The sequence below is a fragment of the Poecilia latipinna genome, unplaced genomic scaffold (assembly GCF_001443285.1).
Source record: "Poecilia latipinna isolate Pla-1442-1.1 unplaced genomic scaffold, P_latipinna-1.0 Scaffold223, whole genome shotgun sequence".
Classification (NCBI taxonomy): domain Eukaryota; kingdom Metazoa; phylum Chordata; class Actinopteri; order Cyprinodontiformes; family Poeciliidae; genus Poecilia; species Poecilia latipinna.
This window is the reverse complement of record NW_015112839.1, coordinates 428,186-450,994: the sequence shown is the minus strand read 5'-3', so window position 1 is coordinate 450,994 and position 22,809 is coordinate 428,186. Positions and strand designations below refer to the sequence as shown.

The window sequence follows — 22,809 nt, the reverse complement described above, 5'->3', positions numbered from 1 at the left end:
TCGTGTTGAATTTTTTTCCCCACTTTTTTTTGTTTTTTTTTTTTTTTTTTTTTTTTTTTTTTTTTGGTGGGGGTTGTGTCATCTTACAGTGGCATTTTAAATGAATTTTTATCCAAAATATGTTAAAATTTTCTGTCCTTATTATTTTCCAGTCAAATATAATTGCAAATGATTTAATGATTTTAAAGAAAAACATTGGATAGAACACATTATTAGTAGTTCAAATAAGGCCTTATATTTTCTTAGATCAAAGGCAACACAGACAGTCAAACAAGCTAATTTCTCTGCAATTTGCCTTTCAATGACAGGAGAAGAAAATTTAAATATGAATGTTCAAATTATTTTATCAGCTTAGGAAAGTTCAACAATTTCAAAAATTTTGCTGTTTCAAACCAACATGATTTATGGTCATGAGCTGCAGAACTTCATTTTAATTTAAGGGAGAGACAAAAACTGTGGGTCAGTTGTACCTGAAGCTTTTGTGTTTCAGTTCTTGAAGTTCAGTCACCTCAATCTCTTGCACGGCTGGAGGAAAGTCAGCTTCTCTGCTCAGAGGTTTTGTTTGCCTGGAGGTCACTCTGCAAAGAGAAGCACTGATCTCATCTGGTTCTGGGTTTCAGATGTTCAAAAGTCCCTCGCTGTAGTTTCAGAACTGGGTGACACACTTAAAGAAACTGAAAAACGTTGCTGAGTAACTCCAAGGAAATTTTTTTTAGAAATATCAAAACAAAAGCCTTTGTTGGTATTTCATTTAAAAATTACAAAAGCATCAAAAATTCCTTGCAAACACAAACATTTGTCTGAACAGAATCATAAATCACCACAAGGGTTAATTATCCAATCAGAAGAGGACTTTTGGTGAAACAACAGATACGGAAACAAAGGATTTGATTTTTATTTCTAGTTTAAACCAAACTTCTTTCAAGCATGGCACTTAACAAGGTCATATAAGCATTCATGTGTATTATTGGAACACCATCTTCATGGAGTGAGGGAGCTGAAGGAGGATTAGGGCTGGATCTAAAAGTTCTGCTGGGACATATTGACAGGACTTGGTGGAAGCAGTTAAATTAGGTGGAAAATTAGATTTGATGTTTTCTGCGCATTGTCTCGAAACATAAAAAGAATTCAATAAATGTTTTATAATTGTGGTTAAATACTGTAAGCCTGATTCATTTTCTTTTCCTTAGAAACCCGAATAAAAATCCATTACATTCTTTGTTCTCATGGCAGAAGTAATCTTGTTATTAAGTCTTAAAACCTTGCGCCCAATTTTTGATTTCCACATCCCTTCTTTTCACTTGTGCTGCAGAGACTAAAATGGGGGAACCTGAGGCTGGTAGTGCCAGAGTCTGCTTGCCAAAGCTTCACAGAAGACAGATGGCACGCGGAAATCAATAACCTCACACAACATCACCCATTTTGTGAACAAATGAATTTGCTTTGACAGTATGTGTATGAGCGATCTGGTGACCTGCTCTCTTCCCGTCTGAACATCCTCCCCTTCCCTCCCCAAGCGCGCTGTTATTTATGGCAGTTGGGCCCTCCACTCCTGTGTGCTTTGATGTTTAATTCAAGGACCCACAACCAGGCAGGGAGGAGAGCGTGGGTGTGTTGGGAACTCATGGGGGCTCCGGAGCTCAGGAACTCTGATTTCCTATAAATATTCCCTGTGTTGCTCTCATCGGTCTCTGCCTGTGTGGATATCGAGCAGTTACTCCTCTCAAGGCCAAAAGTTGCGCAAAAGAATTGTTTGCAGTTCCACTATGACGACAGAGGCTAATATCATAAAAAGTGATTGACATCACTCATTCTGACTCAGTTCGTGAGACAGCAAAGTATTAAGCGTTAAGTCCGATCAAAGCCCAGTATTGTCTGTCCTATCATCGAATGGTGGGTCTGCTATCAGACCTTCAGTATCCTCCACTTCACTCTCACTACCTCTAACCTACAATATATCTTTTTCCCTCTCAGTTGCTTTATCTCTCATGTTCACTCTCTCTTTCTCCCCGGCCGGACACACTCGGAGATTTATTCTAGCAAAGAGCAGCTCTAGCAAGGGTCTGGTGTTTGCAATTTATGGTTTAATAAGTCTTACATAAGTCTTGCAGGTGTGCTTTACGTCCCACACCCGAGCCCATTTGGAGGATTTATGGCGGGCCTTTGGATTGCTGGCTGATTTAGAAGTCCTCTTTCCTGTCTCAGGCCTGTCCAGGCCACTGCACACTCCCCAAGACGTCCAGTATGCCTGGCCAAATGTTTGTCAAACTGGGGTCTAGCTGGGGACGCGTCTGCCAAAGAAACACAGACATCACAGTTACACCCTGTCTGGACTGAGCACAGGTGTATGATATAGTGTTCATAAACCTAGGTAATGGTGCACTGGTGTTAGCCACCTTGTTAATAATAAGCACTGAGATACAAATCAGAGTGACATATAGTCTGGACTTGAGGTGTCCCACTGGACATGCCTGCACCAGAGGGTTTTTTTTTTTTTTTTTAGTCAGGACATGCTCAAAAGCCGCATTCAGTTCTGGTACATGTGGCCATTGTTACGAAGAGGAGAATGGTTCTCCGTCTTGGCTGGCCCCACTAACCTCTACCATTGTGCAAGCACACTTGCAACTGTACGATGACACACAAGCTACACAACAGCTGAGCAGAACCTCAGTGAGAAGGGTCCTCAATGGAAATCTGTGTTGCTAAATAAGAGGGTATTGTGACAGGGAAGTGCGCAGGTGGTGGGTTTTTTAATATCCAAGCAAAGAACACGGCCTTAATCAGCAACAACATCCTCCTCAGTACCCCTCTGCTGATTCCAACAAGCACATGAACGGTGTTGCTTGAAAGCCACGCTGATGAGAAATGGTGCAATCTTCATAGCCCTAGTGTTGGCTGGTAATTGCTCATCTGGGTAAATGCTAATTGACAATGATCTTTGACCTCCCCTGTCTTTCTACATATGTAATCTCTCATGGTGCCCCTCCTCCCCAAAACATGGCGAAAAAACATCTTTCATAGGTAAAAATGTAGAGGTACGTGTTAGTAAAATAAGTTATCATTCAAAGGTTGTTGTTTTTTTTCCAGTGGATCTTTCAAAAAATTAGTTTGATTGTTTCAAGTGTTTGTATCTGTTCATTTTAAAATGCCTTACTAGTGGAAATAAATAAGGTTTTGTTTCTGGGGAAATTGTAATATTGCATAAGACCAGTGTAAGAAATGTTGCCCTGCTATAAAATATCTTACTATGCTCCATATTGCAGTAGTTGGTTGAGGTTCTTTTACCTATAATTACTCTGGCTCTGATGTTAAGGAAATCCAGTGGCCTTTAGATCATGTTGAGTTTGGTGTTTTTTATTTTCCTCTTGATAAAACCCCACATATTTTTTTCACGGTTTATGTTAAGTGAGTTCGCTGACTAATTAAGCTTACTGATACTAAGGCAGTTAAACAATGTGCTGGTTCTTTCGACAGAGTGGATATATGCCAAATCCTGCTGGAAAATGATATCTGCATTCCATGACGCTTGTCAGCAGAGGGAAGTATGAAATGTGTTAAATTTCCCAGGTAAACAGCTGCATGGCCTTTGGACATCACACAACACGGTGGACTAATGCCAGGAGATGACATGGTTCTCTAAATCATATCTGACTCTGGAAACTTGAAGCAACTTGGATTTTGTGCCTCTAATCTCTTCCTCTAACCTTTAAAACCTAATTTCCAAATAAAATCTAAAATTAATTTCCATCTGAACAAAACCCTGGACCGGGTTTTTTCTCCTTAGCCCAGATATGATGCTTCTGACTAACTGTAGTTCAGTAACGGCATAACAAAAGGATTCTTGAAGAACCCACTCCAGCCAAAATCCAATCCTTACATATTAGCCACAAATCCGATGCTATACAACCTTCTCAAAAATATGGGTATTACTTCTGCTTGTGCAGCTTTTGTCAACTGCACCTGTTTCTTCCTCTTGTCCTTCAATTATAGTGCAAACACAGAGAACTCTGATCACTTCTACATTGAACTGTTGAGCACCATTCCAGTCTTTTTTGTTACCCAAATAAAGTTGACTGGTTCAGGAGTGAATCTCCTCCAAAAAAATGCAATATTAATTAAGTGAATTGACCTTTACATAACACACTTTTTTCATCCACTAAACTTTACATCATTTACTTCGATACAGGAACCTGAACACTTTATCAATGACCTTTTGACATTTGCTCTCAATTTGGCGAGAGTCGTTGGCTGTCGAGAGGAAAACTGTCATAAAAGCAATCGTCCAATTGACTGTGCCATACAACAACATTTCTGTATTAAAAATCCTGGAACCTTCCAGAAAACTAAATTTGTGATTTTCCAATTGCTTCACATACAACAAGTAGGATTACTACAGACAAATACTGAAAATGTGCCAACTTATTTAATAAGTTTTAGTTTTCATTATCATTATTTTATTTTATATAAGATGCAACTGCAAATGAGTTTAAATCTGTCACTCTCGTAATTTTATATAAGCTTTAGAAAACATTTTTTTTTAATTCTCCTCAAGCTCTGTCTCAAATAACTAATCTAAATAAATGCATTGGATTCATCTTCTTGAATATCAAATCATAATGACTTTTTGTCCATTTCGCTCAGGAAATATTAAAGCCGGATATAAAGCCATCAATAATACAAGAAGCTATTTAACTGTAAACAACTAAGGTACACAAAGCCAATCCCTGGGCAACAGGAAAAAGCTGTTAGGCACTTGCTGACTGGCAGGTGGACGAAGAGGCGGTGTGCCATTGTTTCCACTGGGTGGGTTTGTACACGAGAGGATGGAGGATTACAGTGAAGGAAAAGACGATGCAGTTGAGTCAATGGATAGATGGGGATGCTAGGCGCCAACACACGTGCACACGCACACACACACACACACACAGGCACAGGACACTCGACCAGTCAGACTCTCTCGTCAGCGCCACCAGGGACCCGCCATTCTCATGCAACAATGCAAAAAAAGCTCATTACCATCTTCTAAATATGCATGAATAAAAGCCTGAATAACCATGGCCAGTTGTCACCTGAAGACTGGCCTTTTACTGTCCAATAAGCAAACATATCCATCTCCGGGACTGATAGGCCTCATAAAGGAGGTCCTCTTACCGCTTTTCCCTGGAGCACCGCAAAGAAAGGAAATTTTGAAATGCTAAGTACGGAAGTGAGACAAGGAGGGAGGGGAGGCCAAGAATCAGTCATGTTGAGTGACATTTCTCAAATCTGCGCATCTTATCCAGGGTGAGATATTCCTATCTGACTGTCATAGGATGTGACACAACAAACCCTAAGTCTGTGAATGAGGGAGTGATTGCACAGCGCTTAACAGACAACACACGCCGCGCCTCCTTCCTGTTTAATGCCAAGTGTAAAAGGAAAAGGGAGGCAGTGTGATCACACAGGCAAAGTAAAAATGTCCTTTGTTGGCTTTACCAGGGGAAAATACCGCTTCTTTGTTTCAGGACCAGTTGTATTGCTGAAAGTAAAGGAAACAATGTAGTTAAGGATCGCTTTGAACATTAACTTTGTTACTATTTATATGAGCTGTCCATCATTACACAATGCAATAAATTATGGGAGGAAACGGTACAAGTAAGCAGGAAAAACAGGCAGACGAAAAACAACTTGGGCATAACTGCTTTGTGTCAAACAAGTCTAGACAAAAACACAAGAGGATAATATAAAAGAACACTGTTCTGTTCAAGAAAGTTAAACTGAAAACTACATAAACACAAATGAAGACACACCTTTGTTTTGTTTTTCAATAAAATTAAATTAAGAACGATAATCACAAAATTTAATTCCGCAAACCTTCTTGATTGCTTTATTCAGTAATCAGAAATCCACTTAAGCACAATGCACTGGATAACAAGAACAGGAATTTTACAATATCAAAAGCATCGGGCAGTCCTATCATTCTGAACTCTTGTCAAAACCTCTGATGTGCCCAGCTCTCTATGCGACAGTGAGGAAAAAAAAAATCTCAGCTCAATTTAAGTCTCATCCAAAGAGCTTACAACTGTAATTAAATCATTAAATTCTTGTCTACGCTTCACAGAGCGTAGAGAAATTAACTTCCCACCAACCTCATTTTCTATTTGAACATGAAATAATGATTTTCTGCCAGTCTAATTACAAAGCCAACATCTGATCAAGCCCGCATCCAGAGGGGATTATCACATGCGCCAGTATTAGACCTCATTACCAGCCTGAGTGCAGAATTATTACATCTTGTAATTGGATGGTGAGATTTATATACAGATCGGGCCGGTTTCTGTAAGATTGTAATTACAAGCTTCGTTGGTTAGCTACTTATCAGAACTTTGCAGGAAAACAAAACAAATGGCTGAGCGAAATGAGCATGTCATTAACCTGTAACCCCAGCGTGGGGGGAGAAGTGGTGTAACGCTCGTGTCTGCATTAAGGGAAATAGGTTCATCCATTTCAGTGCCCCGCCTGTGATGGCTGAGCAAAACAGTCTGTTTCATTTATTTAACCTGGGTAATCTGTGTGGGTAGAAAACACACGCACAGAGAGAGGGAGAGGGAGAAGAAAAAAGGCTATAAATGAGCTGTCTCTTCTGCCAGGATGGGCTCAATGTTTCTATTACTTAAGGCTAACAGGCTGTGAAGCCATCCATTCTGGAGGCTGCGAGGGGGCTATTTCGCCTGCCTCACTGAGAGAAGGGGGCCATCGATCCCAGAGCCTCTGCCGCTTACCTGCAAGAGTACAGGGGCTTTGTTGCAGCACTAAAACAAAATAGAGGGAGGTAAACCTCACACACAAAAACAAATACAGACACAAATGAGAAGGAGGAGAAGCCTACTTAGCTCCTAAGTAACCCCTAACATAAACAGGCAAGTAATCAATGGGGAGGCCAAGCTTGCTGAGATGGCCATGAAAAAAGAAAAAAAGAGGGGGAGATGGGGAAAGAAAATAAAAATTGTTCAATTACGGGGTAAACACGTTTTTTCTCTTTTTTTCAACCAAGTGATTTTGCAGTGCAAATCAATGCTGGCAGGTCAGGCTGCCTGCTACTAATCTTGGCATTACAACTCTCCAATCAGAAGCGCTCAGGTAATGGAGTTGTTATTGAACTTCATAGTCTGGATTAGATTCTCGCTGAAGATCAATGCTGCGCTAAGATGAGACTGATAAACCCTTGATAGCAATCTGAATCCCTGAAGCCATGGAGTGAAGCATGCTGGGCTCAAATACTGAGGAGGTGGTTAGTGGGGTTGTCTGGACACAGCTCCTCCTCCCATCTCATCCCCTTTTTTAAAAACATTGGAACCAAGCCGTTTCATTCTTATCTCACAATTTTTAAAGGGTAAAAATCATAAAATTTTACAGCCATAAATTCTGAAAATGTTAGAACTATGAAATTGCAATTTTACATTCCTAATGCTTTAATTAATTTCACATTTGGATTGATAACTTCTGCAACAACCTAAAGCTGAGAGACGACAGCATCAGTTTATACCATGCCAAGGATTCATAGCTCAAACAGGGAGTCAGCAGCTAAACAGCTGAGGTGAAAGTAGTCTTTTTTTTTTTAGTATAAAGTTTATCACGTGTTGGCCCCAACTATGGACGGAAAATAAGAGAGTTGAAAAAAACCTTAGTCTCATAATGTACATTTTCACAACAGCTCCTAGGAATGATGATTTTCACAGCTGGAATCCCCATGATATCATTGAGCTCCAAGCTAATGATGTGTGGTCATACATGTGTAGTTCTTCGTCTAAATCCAAAATAAAGTTTGCTATTTAGTGTACACTAGTATTCTCTACCACACCTGAGAATACCAGTGTATCCAGCCAGCCTCAACCTGGCTGTCAGAGCAAACAGAAATATAGATTCCCAAAGAAGATACTGTATCTCTAATGATATTGACGAAACAATTTCATCTTCTTTTCCAAAGAGAAAATGACCATCTTTGTTAGTAATTCCCTTTCATATTTACTATGAATAGCCAAACCAAACCTATTGTTGCACAACACAGTAAGAGAATGCTTTTTTAATTATAGTTTTCCAAAACCTTTTGGCCAACAAATTATTCTTCTTTATTTTTTTCTGCTTCCAGTGCATGCTAGCAATTTATCCCAGCAATTCAGACACCATTTAGCATTAACCCAAGTGGGGCAACAAAACGGCTCACAATCGATGCTGGATCAATCCAGCAGGCGAATCAATCACAGGATTTTTTTTTCTTTGAATATTTAATTAAACATGGTGGCAAACCACTCAAGGATTTATTATTTGATGCTAAGAGCATTAGCGATTTTCTTCTTCCGCCTTGTCACACGGGGCCCAAATGCTTTGCTGGTCAGTAAGCTTAAAGGAACCAGGGGAATAGCATGCAGACACTTTTCCAATATATAATCATGTGTATGTATACATGAAAATATACTCTCTTGCCTGTGTTCCTAATCCACTGCCGCTCTGGGGCACTCATTTCATTAGACTTGGCCTGGCGAGGTTGACAGACTGTGAGGCCTCTTTAATATATGCTATAATGGCTGTCCAATCCCAGCAAATGATGCTGATGAGCGATGTGCATTTCGTTTTAGTCTGCTAATGTGGCTAATAGAGGAGCAGGAATTTCACATATGCGCTAAACTCAGAATCTGTTTGTAAAATTTTTATATATATTTTTTTTTTAAAGTTAATGATTAAGGCTTTATATAAGATAATAAAAATCTGTGATCCACTTGTATTGACTAAAATCAAACCAAACCAGAGTTTAGGAGAAAACTAAAAGTCGGAGTACCAAAGAAAATGACAGAAACACAAAGATTAGCAGATCTAAACACAGAGATGTGGAGCAGAGGGCCCTCAGAGAGCTGATAAGAGTGGGCGTGGGCGATGATGAGGCCCACTCATGGGTGCATTGTTCTCCTAAAAGGGGCGGATCTCCCCTGCGTTGGTGGTTATGAAGCAGCAATAGAGGTGCAGGGAGAGGCTAATCGTTATTGGCTGTGACAGCAGTGACCTGACAGCTGGGTCCAGTCTTGCTCCAGTACTTGTTGTACAACAGATCAGACTCAGACACACGCTCACACACGCACACACACGCACACGCACACACACGCACACACACTGTGCAGGCACAGACACTTATGCCGGCTATCAACCATTTGCAGGGGCTTGCATGCATCTATGCTCAAACTGAACCCAATACGGTAAAGTATACGTATTTATGACATTTTTTATTACGATCTTCTTTTATCTCACAAAGTTGTTTTTTAGTTAAGATGTGAGCTCATGCCCCAATGCAGCTTTATGTCTAGCACTTGCATTGGAAACAACCACTCCAGAGGTATTTCCCCACATACACATGTTTTTATGTATCAATTTTTTTTTGTTTGTTTGTTTTACATACAAAATTTATGTAGTATTCTGGCTTCTATCAGTTTACGCCAAATTTAAGAAAAACTACTTAACATGGGAAGAAAAAAAGAGCACTTCTTAAGAAAGGAAAAATCAATAGCTGCTTTTCTATTGAATTTAGGATTTAAACCACAGGCTTTAAGTCTTCTTAAGCACAACATGATGTTTTGCAAAATCGTCTTCACATTTAGAGTCAAATTATTGTAATAGATTTTTTAAAGACATGTCCCAGAACATGTGTCAATGTGTCATATCTCTTCTTTAGGTGTAACAATGCAAAGTTTATTGAATTATTGAAGTCAGTTGAAACAGAAAATCAAAGAGTTGAGGACCATAAACTGAAATTATTTCAAACTTAGTCTAGCATTTCATAAAGTATTTTTATTTTAATGGTAAAGAGACAAGATATTACATGACAATTTTACAGGCTGATTAAAAAAATACAAAATTGTAAACTGATGCAGATATTATAAATACTTTTGGCCGATTTTGATGGAAATGCAATCATCTGACATTGAGATATATTGCCTTGACATCTGTTTTTGACAAAATGGTGAAACAATGATGGTAATTTGCAGCATTACCAGAAAGTTCTCTAATTGTAGGATAAATGTTCTTTCTTAGTTTCCTCACTGTATTAAAGTTGCTTTTGCCAGTACTGACGAGCCTCAACAGCATCAGCTAGTGAAAAGTCAACTTGTTAAGAAACATTTTACTTAACCATCTTTTGGAAAAAACCAATCTTTAGCTTTATCTCACAAATCTGGATAACAACAGAAATGTTGATGTTGCTCTTTTACGTTTCATCTAATCAGTTATTTGTTAGGCTGCACCACTAAATTGGGCTCAAGGTAAGATACATAGCCCTTTACTGTTCATAAAAACTGTCACTACATGTTCATGCTATCCCTGATCAATACAAAATAGAGAGCCGCAAAGCATACGGTTTATTACATCACAAGAGCATTGCTAAGTTGTCATAAAATAGCATTTTGAGGAAAACTTCAGCATATTTTCATTTAGTGCGACATCTTTCTTTGCCATAATTGCCTAACTTCACCACAGAGATTCATTTTTTTCTCTAAATAGGAAGCAAAATCTGTCATAACCTTGTAGTTATTCCATGGTGACTGAATCATATTTAAATCCTGAAGAGAACAAAGAGGAAAGTTCTGCTATGCTTAGTAAATAATTAATAAGAAAATGCTAATTATGACTCACAGACAAATGAGATGAGGATTTTTTCCACTGGGGTAATATAAGGTTGCCGCTGTTGTAATATTATGACATTGGAGGGTTTATTGACAGATACAAGCAATATTGTAACATTGGTTCCTAATGTAAACATTGATGTTATTTTGATAGCTCAACCTAAGAGATCACATTTATGTATTTCTGAAATCACTATTATAATCTTCATGTATAATAGCGATTAGATTCCAGTCTGTTGATTTCCAACACAAGCAAACCAAAGCGGTAAGCATCTGAATCCAAAGGCACAGTGAAAATATGTCTATATTTTTTATTTATTATTTATGTAATTTAATACTTTCATTAACCTTTTTTTTTATTTTTTTTTTTACTTGAATTAGATATTCAGGAAATACTGATAATTACAAACTCTGGATAGAAAAACTGACCATGCGAAAACCAATTAAAACCTCTTAAAATTAATGCTTTAGAAGTGAATGAAAAAACATTTAAAGCAAATGTTTTACTTTCTGAAGTCAGCACACATTCATCTTTTTCATCTGATGTAAATGATGGCATCAGCTCAACATTAGTGTGGTTTAATACAGGCTAGCCAGTGTTTCCAGGCCAAAGAGTCAGCACAGGCTCTTCTCAAGCTATCCATCTTTGATTAGACATGGTGACTGCAGGCTCATGAAAATATTCAGTTACACGGCTGCTAATGTCCAGATTTTGAAGCCATCTTTGGCTTTGTTGTCATTAGCATCTACTTGCCTAGTATTCCCCCTGCAAAGTCCAGGCCTCCACACACATGAGAAAGCTCATATCCCATGTTGGTGCAGCTGCCTGGCTTCCAGTCTCAAACCAGCAGAAACAACAGCTGAACGGACCGAGGTTTTGTCGTGCTTAATAAAAGTAAAAAAATAAAATAACAAAATGCTGGAAAACTGATATTGAGTGTCCACAGTTGAGATGTCAGCCAGAGAAAAGGGCTGAAAGCTGGCCAGATGAAATCTATAAGAATGCTTTCATTCACTATCCAGCTATGCTAATGTAAGGTCTGTCTCGATCTATAAAAATGATCAAAAGGATTAATTCTTCACCTTTGCATTGATTGACCTTTATTACACATTTAAAGAAAAAGCATCATGAGATATCTATATAATTATTTTATTCCTTTAGTTTAGAATTTGTACTTTTTTACAAGTCAAAACAAAGGGATTTTTACTGTTTAATTTATAGTTATGGCTTCACTATCAATCTAAGAGTGGTAAGCACAAAGGAAGATTTCTAAGATCAGGGTTAAGTCTTGATCCAACCGAGTTTATAACCAGAACCAGCATGTTAAAACAAGAAACGGTGTTTTACTGGTTCAAAATTCAGCTACTTCACCACTTAATGATCCATGCAGGAGCTCTGTTTCGAAACTTTATCTTGACTTGACTGACGGGGAAATATCATCACAAACAGCTGTTTAAATAAACGGGAAAGTTACTAACGGCAGGCAGGCTGTTCTGGCCCAGATTATCCAACAGCTGAATAGTTCCCCACTGTCAATTTGGCACCAGGTTGGTTAGAAGAAAGAGAAGGGAAACATTTAAAGAGAGGTACCGAGTCTCAAAAACACATCATACGTCAATGATGTGGAGCAAAACAAAACAAAAATCTCACAGGAAAGTTACTCAAAAGACATAAATTCAAAATAGTGTACAATGCAAATGAGAATGTTTGTGGTAACCAAATATTCTGACAGGGCGATTAGTCTGTTCTCTGAGTCAGTCGGGCAAAGTCTCAAAGTATTTCAGTGTTAGTTCAAATTGCTTCTATAAAAGGGGTGACATCATGGGATCAGATTAGCCAATCAGAAAGTGAGATAACCTGCCTTGTTATGAAAGAAACATCTCACTGGACATCTAATGAAAAATAGAATGAATTATGTTTTTTTTATTTTTTGGAAAACCATCAAAGAGAACTCTGTAAGTACCAAAAGTGGCAAGGATGCAGTACTGCAGCCAAAATAGCTGACTCATGACAAAGGCTGTTTTCATACTGTAGCCATTTCAAAATGTTATAATTTAATTGTATAAAAGGCAGCTTCACATTCAGGGTTTAACTGCCTCAATGATCAACATTTAAAGGTACAATTAACAATAGATTGCTTCAAAGATTTCTCAATTTCTAAACGATCAAAACAAGGTTAGAGTCCAGCAGTGCTTTTTTTGAAGGGACCTGGAAAAAAGCAGGTTGTGTCGGTAAAAGGTCAAATTTGAGGTGTTTTGTGTGAACTGTAGTCATTAATTAGGCCATTACTGTGAGGTTTTGCTATCATGCAAATCAAAGAATAATGGTTTTGTGAACCAAAAGTGCCAAGTTGGGGAAAACAGAAGCAAGTAGCTCAATGGTAAACTCTAGAGATAAAATATGGTTTCTGAAGTTTGACTAATAAAATATAGAGAATTAAAACAAACAATGAGAAAGGCATTATCGGCTGAATTAAATTCTCTCACAGGCTTTTTCTTAGCTGGTCGATGGTCATTAACCATCATGGAAGACATAATGAAACAAATTCTGCAGACATATCCTGTAGTATTATATTTTTATAAACATCATTTGAATTCCATCAGCCAGAGGCAAAAGATCATCTGCCCATGTCATCAGCTTCCTATCATGCCAGGGGCAATGTTAAGCCACGTTTCCACTTGATGTGAAATGTTAATTCCTTTCAAATAAACAGGCCAGCAAAGTTAATTTCCATCATGTTTAGAATGTTACACGGAGAATAAATCATTGACCACAAGTGCAGACATCCAAGGCAATTACTGTGTTCACGATTTATCTGAGGAAACACTGTCAATCTAAGCCTTAGAAGCAAATATTTGTAATTTATAATTTAAATGAAATTGGAACATCTGAATATCTTTGGGATAACAAAGGATTATTTTAGGAGTTGCGTCACTCTTGCTGTTTCCAGCAAGTTCTCCAGTGCCACCACCTCGTAGTTTCTGTCTCCCCCTGTTTGCCTTCCCCTCTCCTCCCTCCCTCTACTTTCCTTTCTCCTGCCATCACCTCACAAAGAGCCTGGCAGCATCAAGCCAGCTTGCATTTTAATTTGGCCCTGAAGTTACTTATTTCATTATCGATCATCCGTAATGCTGAATCAATGTTCATCTTGTTACGTGGGCCATACCCGTGTAATACAGTGATAGTGGGGGCCCAGAGTTACTCATTCCCTTTACAAAGTGACTTTACCGTAAAATCAATGCCTTGTGTTACTGATACAGGGGGAAACTGAAGCAAATGGAGTGAAAGGGAATGGACAGCGAGGAAGCAAATTGGAGGAAAGGTACAACTCACCTTCAAAGCATGCATTCCTAGTTAGTGTGGACATTATGTTCCCTTAAGCCCGGGATTCATCACCAAAGTGCAGTGCAAGTGTTTTTTAATGCTTAATGCATTACATAATGTGATGAAATTTCAGTTTAACTGCTTTTACATTGATAGGACAGCAGACTGTGTCTGTTCTGCAGGCCTGTTTTATGCTAAAATAACCCTGAGTTATCCCAGTTAAATACTTTGATTCTACATAAATACCTGCCAGGTGAGATGCTTTTACAACAAATGTACAGGGCATGCTTCTCATCACACACTAAAATCTATAAGCATCTTTGGTTGAATCATTAAAAAAAAACTGCCAGATTAAAACAGACATTAGGGGCAGTTATTTAGAAAGAAAAACAAATCCACAACAGGTATAAATATTATGAGTTTTAAGTCAGTTTTAGCTTAGATTTTCTTAATTCTTCTTAGTGTATTTTATGTATGCATGCATACACGCAGTATCACAATTAAAATGCACATTGTACAAAATGTATATGCTTGAAGGTGCCTGGCGAGAGCTCTGCAAGATGTGAATCTAAAATGGGATACGTGCAGCTTGTACGCCTGAATTTAGTAGTTGCCTGCACCCCAAAGTTAACAAGTTAATGTGAAACACTTGCAAGGTAATGCATTAATTCACACTTTGATCTGCCGTCATAACCCAACTTAATAAGTTGCAGTCCATTGACTATTAATTTGTTTCCAAATGGTGCGAGCACAAGGAAAGGGTTCCAAAATGCTCTACTTTTCCACTAATGCAAATCAAACTTGGGCTATCTATTTAACATGCATGATTGGTTGGTGTAATGTAATTAAAAATCCTGCTCTTTAAATTATGCCAACAGTGAAAAAAATTAAACTTTAAATGTATTTTCAAAGTACACTTGCTTCTGCTGCTAAGAACAATTAATTTCCAGAAACTAATTCATTTATTGGATTAAGCCTCTGTTCCTTAAACACCGCCAGATTTATGGGCCTTTTATTTAACCCTAATGGGACATGAGTTTCAAAAGAGCATATTTGGAGATTGAATGTGTTGCACAGTTAGTTTTTTAGGTTACCAACAGATTTAGGTTTGAGCCCGCAGAGGAACATTCCTCACAGAACAACAGCAGCTCACTATAATGAGTTTGTAATCAGAAGGGTTGGGCACTTTTGTGAATTATTCCCGAACTTTTTAGCTGTTGTTTTATGCTTCCAGATAAGCTTGCATATTTGCCATCAGCCGACCATAAGCTTTTGTTTATTCTGGAAGTTATTCGTGTAAAATTTAAAGCCATTATCCATTAAGTGTAATTAATTAGAATTCCTTTTTAGTTTTTTCTTTCCTTTTAATATTTAACTGTAAAGTTGATCGGCAAGGGCTCTTTTAAAATCGATTTTGGGATAAGAGTTATGTTCTGTTCCCCTCTCCCTCTCAGTGTGTCACCGAGGCATTATGGAAAAGATCCAAATGTGTAATTTGAAGTGTCTCTGTTTGAAGCCTTTGATCTCGCCTGTTTTTGCAGAGCGCCTCGGCTCATCATTTGCGACGTGTCGCTGGTGCCCTGAGTATTGCATAAGGAACTACTGTTGAGCGATAGGCCGTGTATGTTTGCTTATGAGAATGTGAAATTGTGTCATCTGCATAATTACCGTCGAAGAGCTCTCGACAAAACAGCCCTCAAGTCACTCGCGTGTGATTGTCCTCTTTTTCCTTTTCTTTTTTTTCTTGTTTTATTTTTACAGCTGCAAATTAAATTGGCTCCTGCACACTAACATTTTGAAAAAGTAAATAAATAAAATGTATTATTATAATTATAATAATAATAATAATAATTATTATTATTATTATTATTATTATTATTATTATTATTATTATTATTATTATTATTACGAGTCAGTGGCTTTCGGGGCAGCCCGGCACATGCTTACTGTTTACCAAGGCTCAGAGGGTTGCAGCATCTTAATGCTTTTATGGCTGCGCCAGTTTCCCCGGACGGTGTGAAAGTGTTAACTTAGTGCGTGGTGTGTTTGATTGGGGGCAATAAATCAGACAGAAGTCTCTAGTCTGGATGGGTGGGGCGGTGGGCTAGGAGGGGTGATAGCCGGGTGGTGAAGGTGGAAGTTCTGAGCTACGCGGACCCGGAGATGAGACACGTGCCCATCCGGACTAGAGGCGCTGCTGAGCGGACATAAAACAGGCAGACATCTCGTTGGACTCCCACACTCTCACTTGGAGCAGCCACGTGGGCTCTCCCTCTCTTTTCTCTTTCTGTCTCTCTCTCACTCTTTCTGAAATACACACACACACACACACACACACACACATATTTTTTTTTTTTTTTTACCTTCTTAAACTTCCTCTGCATCTAAAGTCACATCTCCCACCAGCCCCTCTTCTCCCCCCATAGACCCCTTCAGTTTTGCGGGTCAATGCAGCACGGGCATGACCGCGCGCGCGCGCGCGCCTGCGTGCGCCCGTGCTATTGACTGCTACGGAGTGATTACCATTCCGGTCGCATGGCACCAGCAAGCCGCTGTAATTAATAACCCCATAATCCGGGTTGGGTATAGCCTATGTCGGCGAGGAACACACACACACACACACACACACACAGGCATTTAAACATACACACACATTCAGGGCAGAGTTTTACAGAAACAAGGCGTATCCTTATGGGTAGCCCCACAGTAGAAATTATAGCTTCCATTATCCCTCCCAGACAATGATAACTATCTGCTTCAAAAGAAGATTAAAGGTTTATACAAGTTCAGAGTTCTTGGAAAAAAAAAAAAAAAAAAAAAAAAACGGATCGCATTATCAGACCAGAACTGAGATTGATGGGATTTCATCACGCCGTCAATAAGGCATTAAGACTTAAAGCATATTTAAATGGGGTGCGTGAGGGATAATATTACTAGTCGTATAATAACAATAATAAAAACAACTGAACTTCTGGGTTTGTATGGCGAATGATTAACAAAACAGATGCTGGTAGCTACCAAAGTCGGCTCGAAATGCGATTATGCTTGTCCCGAATACACACTTTTCTATATTGATTCATGGAATTCCAATTTTGACTCCCTTGTTTAGATTTAATCCGCATTATTTACACGAAAGATACGGGTTGCATCAAAATTACTTAATGGATATTTAAGGATGAGGGTTTTTTTTCTTTTTCTTTTGAAAAAAGAAAAAGTGTAATTTAAAATTAGTAAATATTTTGTGCATGATTTTTTGTGGCAAATTATTATTATTATTATTATTATTATTATTATTATTATTATTATTATCATTACATTTTTCTTACCTTTAATTCTGTTTATGTTTATTCTCAGAATAAACATCTCTGCAGCCCAATTCACTAAATTGTGCATCCATCTGGTTTTCACATTTTTTTACTTTGCACTTTGTCTTCATTAGCGGCTTAACGCGCCCCATCAGTGGCGTCTTCCCCCTTTGATACCACGGGGTTACACGCGACCCCGTTTGATGTCTTGAATTAAAAGAAGGACTCCGACTCTGCTGCCTCTCCATGAGTCCAAACAGCACCACCAAACCGGTGCAGAAAAGCGCGACTCTTACCCAGCGATCAAGCCTGAAATAAATACGTTTCTTTTCAAGTGTGACAAATATCATTTTGCACATGCATTTATTATTAAAGACAAAAGTTTCTGTCTCGGATTTACTTTGGAACATTGCATAAATGTTAGGATGTTTGTGAACTTTCATAAAAGGAGGGAAAAGCGCGTTTAAATTAAAACTTAAAACAGCTTGAATTCAAAGCGGGATAATTTTTTTTAGTTTCGACGAGCAGCTTTCAATTTTATCGAAAGAAAAGTTTGCATTTATGTTAGAAACACAAAACAAACAAACAAATAAAAAGAGAGATCACCAAGTTAATCATAATGCTCAAGACTTTTGTTCATGTGGTCAAAATATCTGAATAACTTTTTTAAAAGTCTGTAGTTTGACAAACACTAAATGAAATCGATTGGCGAGCCATAAAATGAGATTTGAAGCCCCATTCAAAAAAACAGCTCCCGACATTAGTGCATTTATCCGAGGGAGAGAAAGAGGGAGGGAGGAGAGGGAGGGAGGAGAGAGAGAGAGGGTGAAGGAGAGAGAGAGAGCGAGAGAGAGAGAAAGAGAGAGAGAGCGAAAGAGCGCTGTTTGGCGTGTGGTTTGTACCAGAGGGGTGAGATTTGAGAAATAGGAGGGGCTTCTAAACGACTAGAAATGTCAATCTGAGCAAGGGAGTCCCAATAATCTGAAGCAATCTGTAAGGACCTGACCTTAGTCCATCCAGATCAATAGGGAAGTGAGGGTGGAAAGAAGACGAAGAAGAGGAAGAAACAAGGGGCGCAACCGGGATCGTTTACAGTGGCTGTTCCCGAGGAAATATAGACTTCCCGAGCCTGGCACCTTTTGTTGCTCACATGTTCACACTGTAAAAGTGGATACCGAGGCAAGTCCGTTGCTTTGCGAGGCTGCAGAAGACTCTTCCTCCCCGCTTCCTATCAACATGTCTTTCCCTCAGCTGGGATATCAGTACATCCGACCGATATACCCGCCGGAGCGCCAAGGGATCGCCGGCAGCGCCCGGGCCGGGACGGAGCTGAGTCCGTCCGGCGCACTTTCCAACGTCCTCTCCAGCATGTACGGATCTCCTTTCGCCGCAGCCGCGCAGGGCTACGGAGCCTTTCTACCTTACTCCAACGATATATCAATTTTCAATCAATTGGTGAGTGTCTAACTCTGTGTGTTGAGTTTTCTCTCAACTTTTACGCGGAGAAACTTTTTGGGCGTATTTATTTAGAGGCAGAACTTTTGCAGCGCCGGGTTGAACTTTGTGGCTTGGACATTTAGTTAAAAAGTTTTTTTTTTTTTACAAAGTGAAACATTAACAAAATCTTGCTTGAGTTTACTCTTAGCTCCACTTTTCTTAAGTTGATTAAAGCGAGTTAGAAAAGTGAAAAATGTGGTGGAAGTGCATAGCTAATTAATTAATGAGAAATATTTTTAAATAATTACACTTGCATTTATTTGCGAACATGCATAGGGGGCAATTTGAAAAATATTAATAAATAAATAAAACAAACTAAAACTGAAAACGTATAAAATCCTACTTTGTTTCTACCTTTAATAAGAACCTGCAGGTTTAGCCTACTGCTGTAAATGAACACTTCACATGGCGATTCAGCTCATGAATCCCTCTTTGTCTTTTTAGGGCGCCCAGTATGATCTGAAAGACGGCCACGGTGTCCAGCACCCAGGCTTCGCCCCCCCTCATCCTGCTTTTTACCCATATGGCCAGTATCAGTTCGGTGACCCGTCCAGACCCAAAAACGCCACCAGGGAGAGCACCAGCACTCTGAAGGCCTGGCTCAGCGAGCACCGCAAGAACCCTTACCCAACCAAGGGCGAGAAGATCATGCTGGCCATTATCACCAAGATGACCCTCACCCAGGTGTCCACCTGGTTCGCCAACGCCAGGAGGCGGCTAAAGAAGGAGAACAAGATGACCTGGACCCCCCGGAACCGCACCGATGAAGAGGGGAATGTTTACACCAGCGACCATGAGGGGGAGGAGGGGGACAAGAGGGAGGATGAGGAGGAAATTGACCTGGAGAACATCGACACGGAAAATATTGAGAGCAAGGACGACTTGGACGACCAGGACGACCTTCACTCGGACATAAAACTAGACGGAAGGAGTGACTCTGAGATTTCGGACGGCTATGAGGATTTACAAGGGCCGGAGCAGAGGTTTCTGAAGGCTGTGGGGAAGGAGGCCAAGGAGGCGCAGAGAGGTGGAGAGCTCTTCCACGGCCACCATCACCACCACCCATCTTTGGACATCAAGGCGTCCCAACCAAACGCAGAACAGCTCAAACTCAACCAGGTGTCCGCCAGCTCTCCGCCTTCAGAGAACAACCCAGCCCCGGCCCAGAAACCAAAGATCTGGTCCCTGGCAGAGACGGCCACGGCCCCCGACAATCCGCGCAAGTCGCCGCAGGTGAACGGCAGCGGCCCAGCAGCGACGGGAGGAGGGACGGCCACCCAGACCATCCTCGGCCCGCACAGACTAATCTCTTCCTGTCCCGTTGGGAAAATCCAGAACTGGACGAACCGAGCGTTCTCGGCGCACCAGCTGGCTTTACTGAACTCCAATCATTATCTGGGACTGGCGAACCAGGCCACCGCCACCAGCCTGGCACTGTACAGCAGCAGGCAAACGGAGGACAAGAGTCATAGTTCAGAGACTCCAGTCACAGGTACATGTCCCCGGCACTGAGACCCGCATGTAGAGAAAAAAAAACTAAACTCCAGAGACACTATAGGCCATTTCCTGTCATTCATTTCTTTAATTTTAGATCTCCCTTTGCCTTTTTCTCTCTCTGTCCAGGCCACACAGATGATCAGTGTTAAAGTGTTACAGCTAGGAGCAGACAGTGTTTGTATGTGTGTGTATGAAAGATAAATTGTTGTGAAAAAGCCCTTTACCCTTTTATATTAAAAAAAATAGGAAACGAAAGCATTTAAGAAAAAATAATAAATATTAAATTTGTTTGAAAAAAAAATTCCAAAATTCGTCATTACATCGATTCACATGTACAAGAGGGTTTTGTTGTTGTTGTTCTTTCAAGGCGGATAATTTTCTAACACAAGTCAATGTGGGTTGTGATAACAGGCAGTAAAATTAGCGCAATTTCATGTTAATTTTCTGTCCCGCAGTTGAAGATCTAGTGCCTTTGGATGCAAAGAAAACGGCAGATCAAACAGACAGAAGGCTGTCTGGTTTTGACAGTTTATTTTATTTATTTTTTTAAATTTTGATGCCATCTCATTCTTTTCTTTTGTTCTGCTTCTCTTGTTTTTAATGCCATATTTATCCAAATGAGCTTTGATTCTGAAAATTTCATTCATCCTCGTGTGTAAGTGTGTGTGTGTGTGTGTGTGTGTGTGTGTGTGTGAAAGAGAGAGAGAGAGAGGGAGAGAGAGAGAGAGTGTGTGTGTGTGTGTGTGCACCGCTTGTGTTATTCCGTTAAGGCCTCTCTTTACACTCACTTGTTTTGGTCATGCAAATGAGCTCAATGCAAATTCATTTCAAGCTCGTTTTTTCTTTCATTTATTTAATTTTTTTTGCAAGGCAATTGTCTTTTATATCACTTTAAGTTTTAACTCTTCACGAGGCCGTTATTACTGTTTATTTTCTCCTCCCCTGCACTGCATTTTTTTTTTATTTTATTTAGCTTTTACTCCTGTGTATTTCATTTTTAAGGCTTCAGGACCGACTTAAAACAGCGATGGTTCCCGGCTCCTTTTTCCCCCCCTCCTTCTTCTTCTCATCTTTTAATTTGAAATCGAGTATGGAATGTAAAATAAGAATAAAAGATCTCTGTATAGCCTACTTACATTGTAAGCATGTCCCGTGTAAAACTGCTAATGTAATAATGTATGAACCTGTAGTCTGTGAGCTCCTCCTCCCCCCCTTTTCTTTTTGTAAGTTCTGTGAGGATTTGATGTTATAATTTTTTTTGTATATAAAGTTAAGAATATGTACATACTTGTGAACCAAATTGTACAAGAAAGTCTATATTTTTGGCTAATAAATGAACTGCTGCAACTTAAAGAAGAAAAAAAATGTTTTTCTTCATTTTTTTTTTCTGTTTTAGTTGAAGGTATTTTGACAGCTGATTTTGATGATGCAGGTGGTGCACAGCAGCTTGAAGTCCACCGCTTTGGGTTTGTGAGTGTGTGTGTAGGTGTGTGTGTGAGTGTGTGTGTGTGTGTGTGTGTTAGTGGACAGCCTGGGGCACAGACTTCATCCTCCGTGGCAGTGATAAGTAAATATTCGAGAGGGATTTATCACACTTTTATAGCGGAGGGACTTAAGGCTAATTAGCCAGCGCTGCAGCATACATTTGGATATTAATGTTGTGGGATTATCCCCATATACAGGCGTAGCGCTCATATTTAAAAAGCATAATTCTTTCATTAATTTTCGCTGAAAATTGTGCTTTTAAAAAAACAGACTAAATGTAATGAATGGCTGTTTGAGCATCACTAGTTCAGTCGATCCTGAAGATGGATTTTTGCCTTTCGAACATCTCATCTTGCTCCGTTTGTAATTCCGTTTCTCTCCCGCATAAATCATGCATTTTAGTACTATTATTTTTTTCATTCAACCAAGGCCGCTTTGTAGTGTAATTGTAATATATCGTGGCTGTATAACTAATAATAACATCATTTGTTTTATTCGGCCGCGATGTGAGCATTTGCATGTGTGAGAGCTTATCAGAGGAAGTTTATGTAAACTTAGTGTTGGAGCTCCCTCTACAGTCGCATGCAGTCGGCCATAGTCTGCTGCACACACACACACACACACACACGCGTACACACACACATTCTGTCCAAACATCTACCCATCCCCCCGACCCTTTCTTAATTTATCAAACCAGATGTGAAGTGATTTTGATAGTAATGTCTTGCATTTATAAATATGCACAAATTGATATCCTCAAGAAAATGCGTGTGTTTAATTTACTCAAACGCTTCAGAAAAAGTACAGAGCGTTTCAGGACTTCACTTTAGCAATACAATAACAACAATAATAACAATAATAATAATAATAATTATTATTATTATAATTATAATAATTGGAAGCTATTTTTGGATCTCTTCTTTTACACTTCCCGGCTGAGTGTTTAAGTGTTTATTGAGTTTTCCCATCTCTTTGGTTATTTAACATTAGGCTTGGATGACCTCTCAGTTCAGTCTTGCAAATTACGTTATCAAAAAAAAAAAAAAAAAAAAAA

The 22,809-nt window shown here is 39.3% G+C and overlaps 1 protein-coding gene across 1 annotated transcript; it reads left to right on the top strand.

Annotated features, from left to right (window-relative positions):
- Positions 1 to 18,202: 18,202 nt before the first annotated feature.
- On the top strand, positions 18,203 to 20,480 carry irx3a (iroquois homeobox 3a). The gene is made up of 2 exons (XM_015031930.1): positions 18,203 to 18,731; positions 19,218 to 20,480. Exons 1-2 carry the CDS (start codon positions 18,513 to 18,515, stop codon positions 20,283 to 20,285), a joined length of 1,287 nt encoding a protein of 428 aa, XP_014887416.1. The 5' UTR covers positions 18,203 to 18,512; the 3' UTR covers positions 20,286 to 20,480.
- Positions 20,481 to 22,809: the final 2,329 nt, after the last annotated feature.

Excerpts from the sequence above, each read along its gene's own strand:
- irx3a (XM_015031930.1), top strand. The coding sequence starts at position 18,513 with ATGTCTTTCCCTCAGCTGGGATATCAGTACATCCGACCGATATACCCG. Across the intron at positions 18,732-19,217 it reads TATCAATTTTCAATCAATTG|GGCGCCCAGTATGATCTGAA; the intron begins GTGAGTGTCTAA and ends TTGTCTTTTTAG.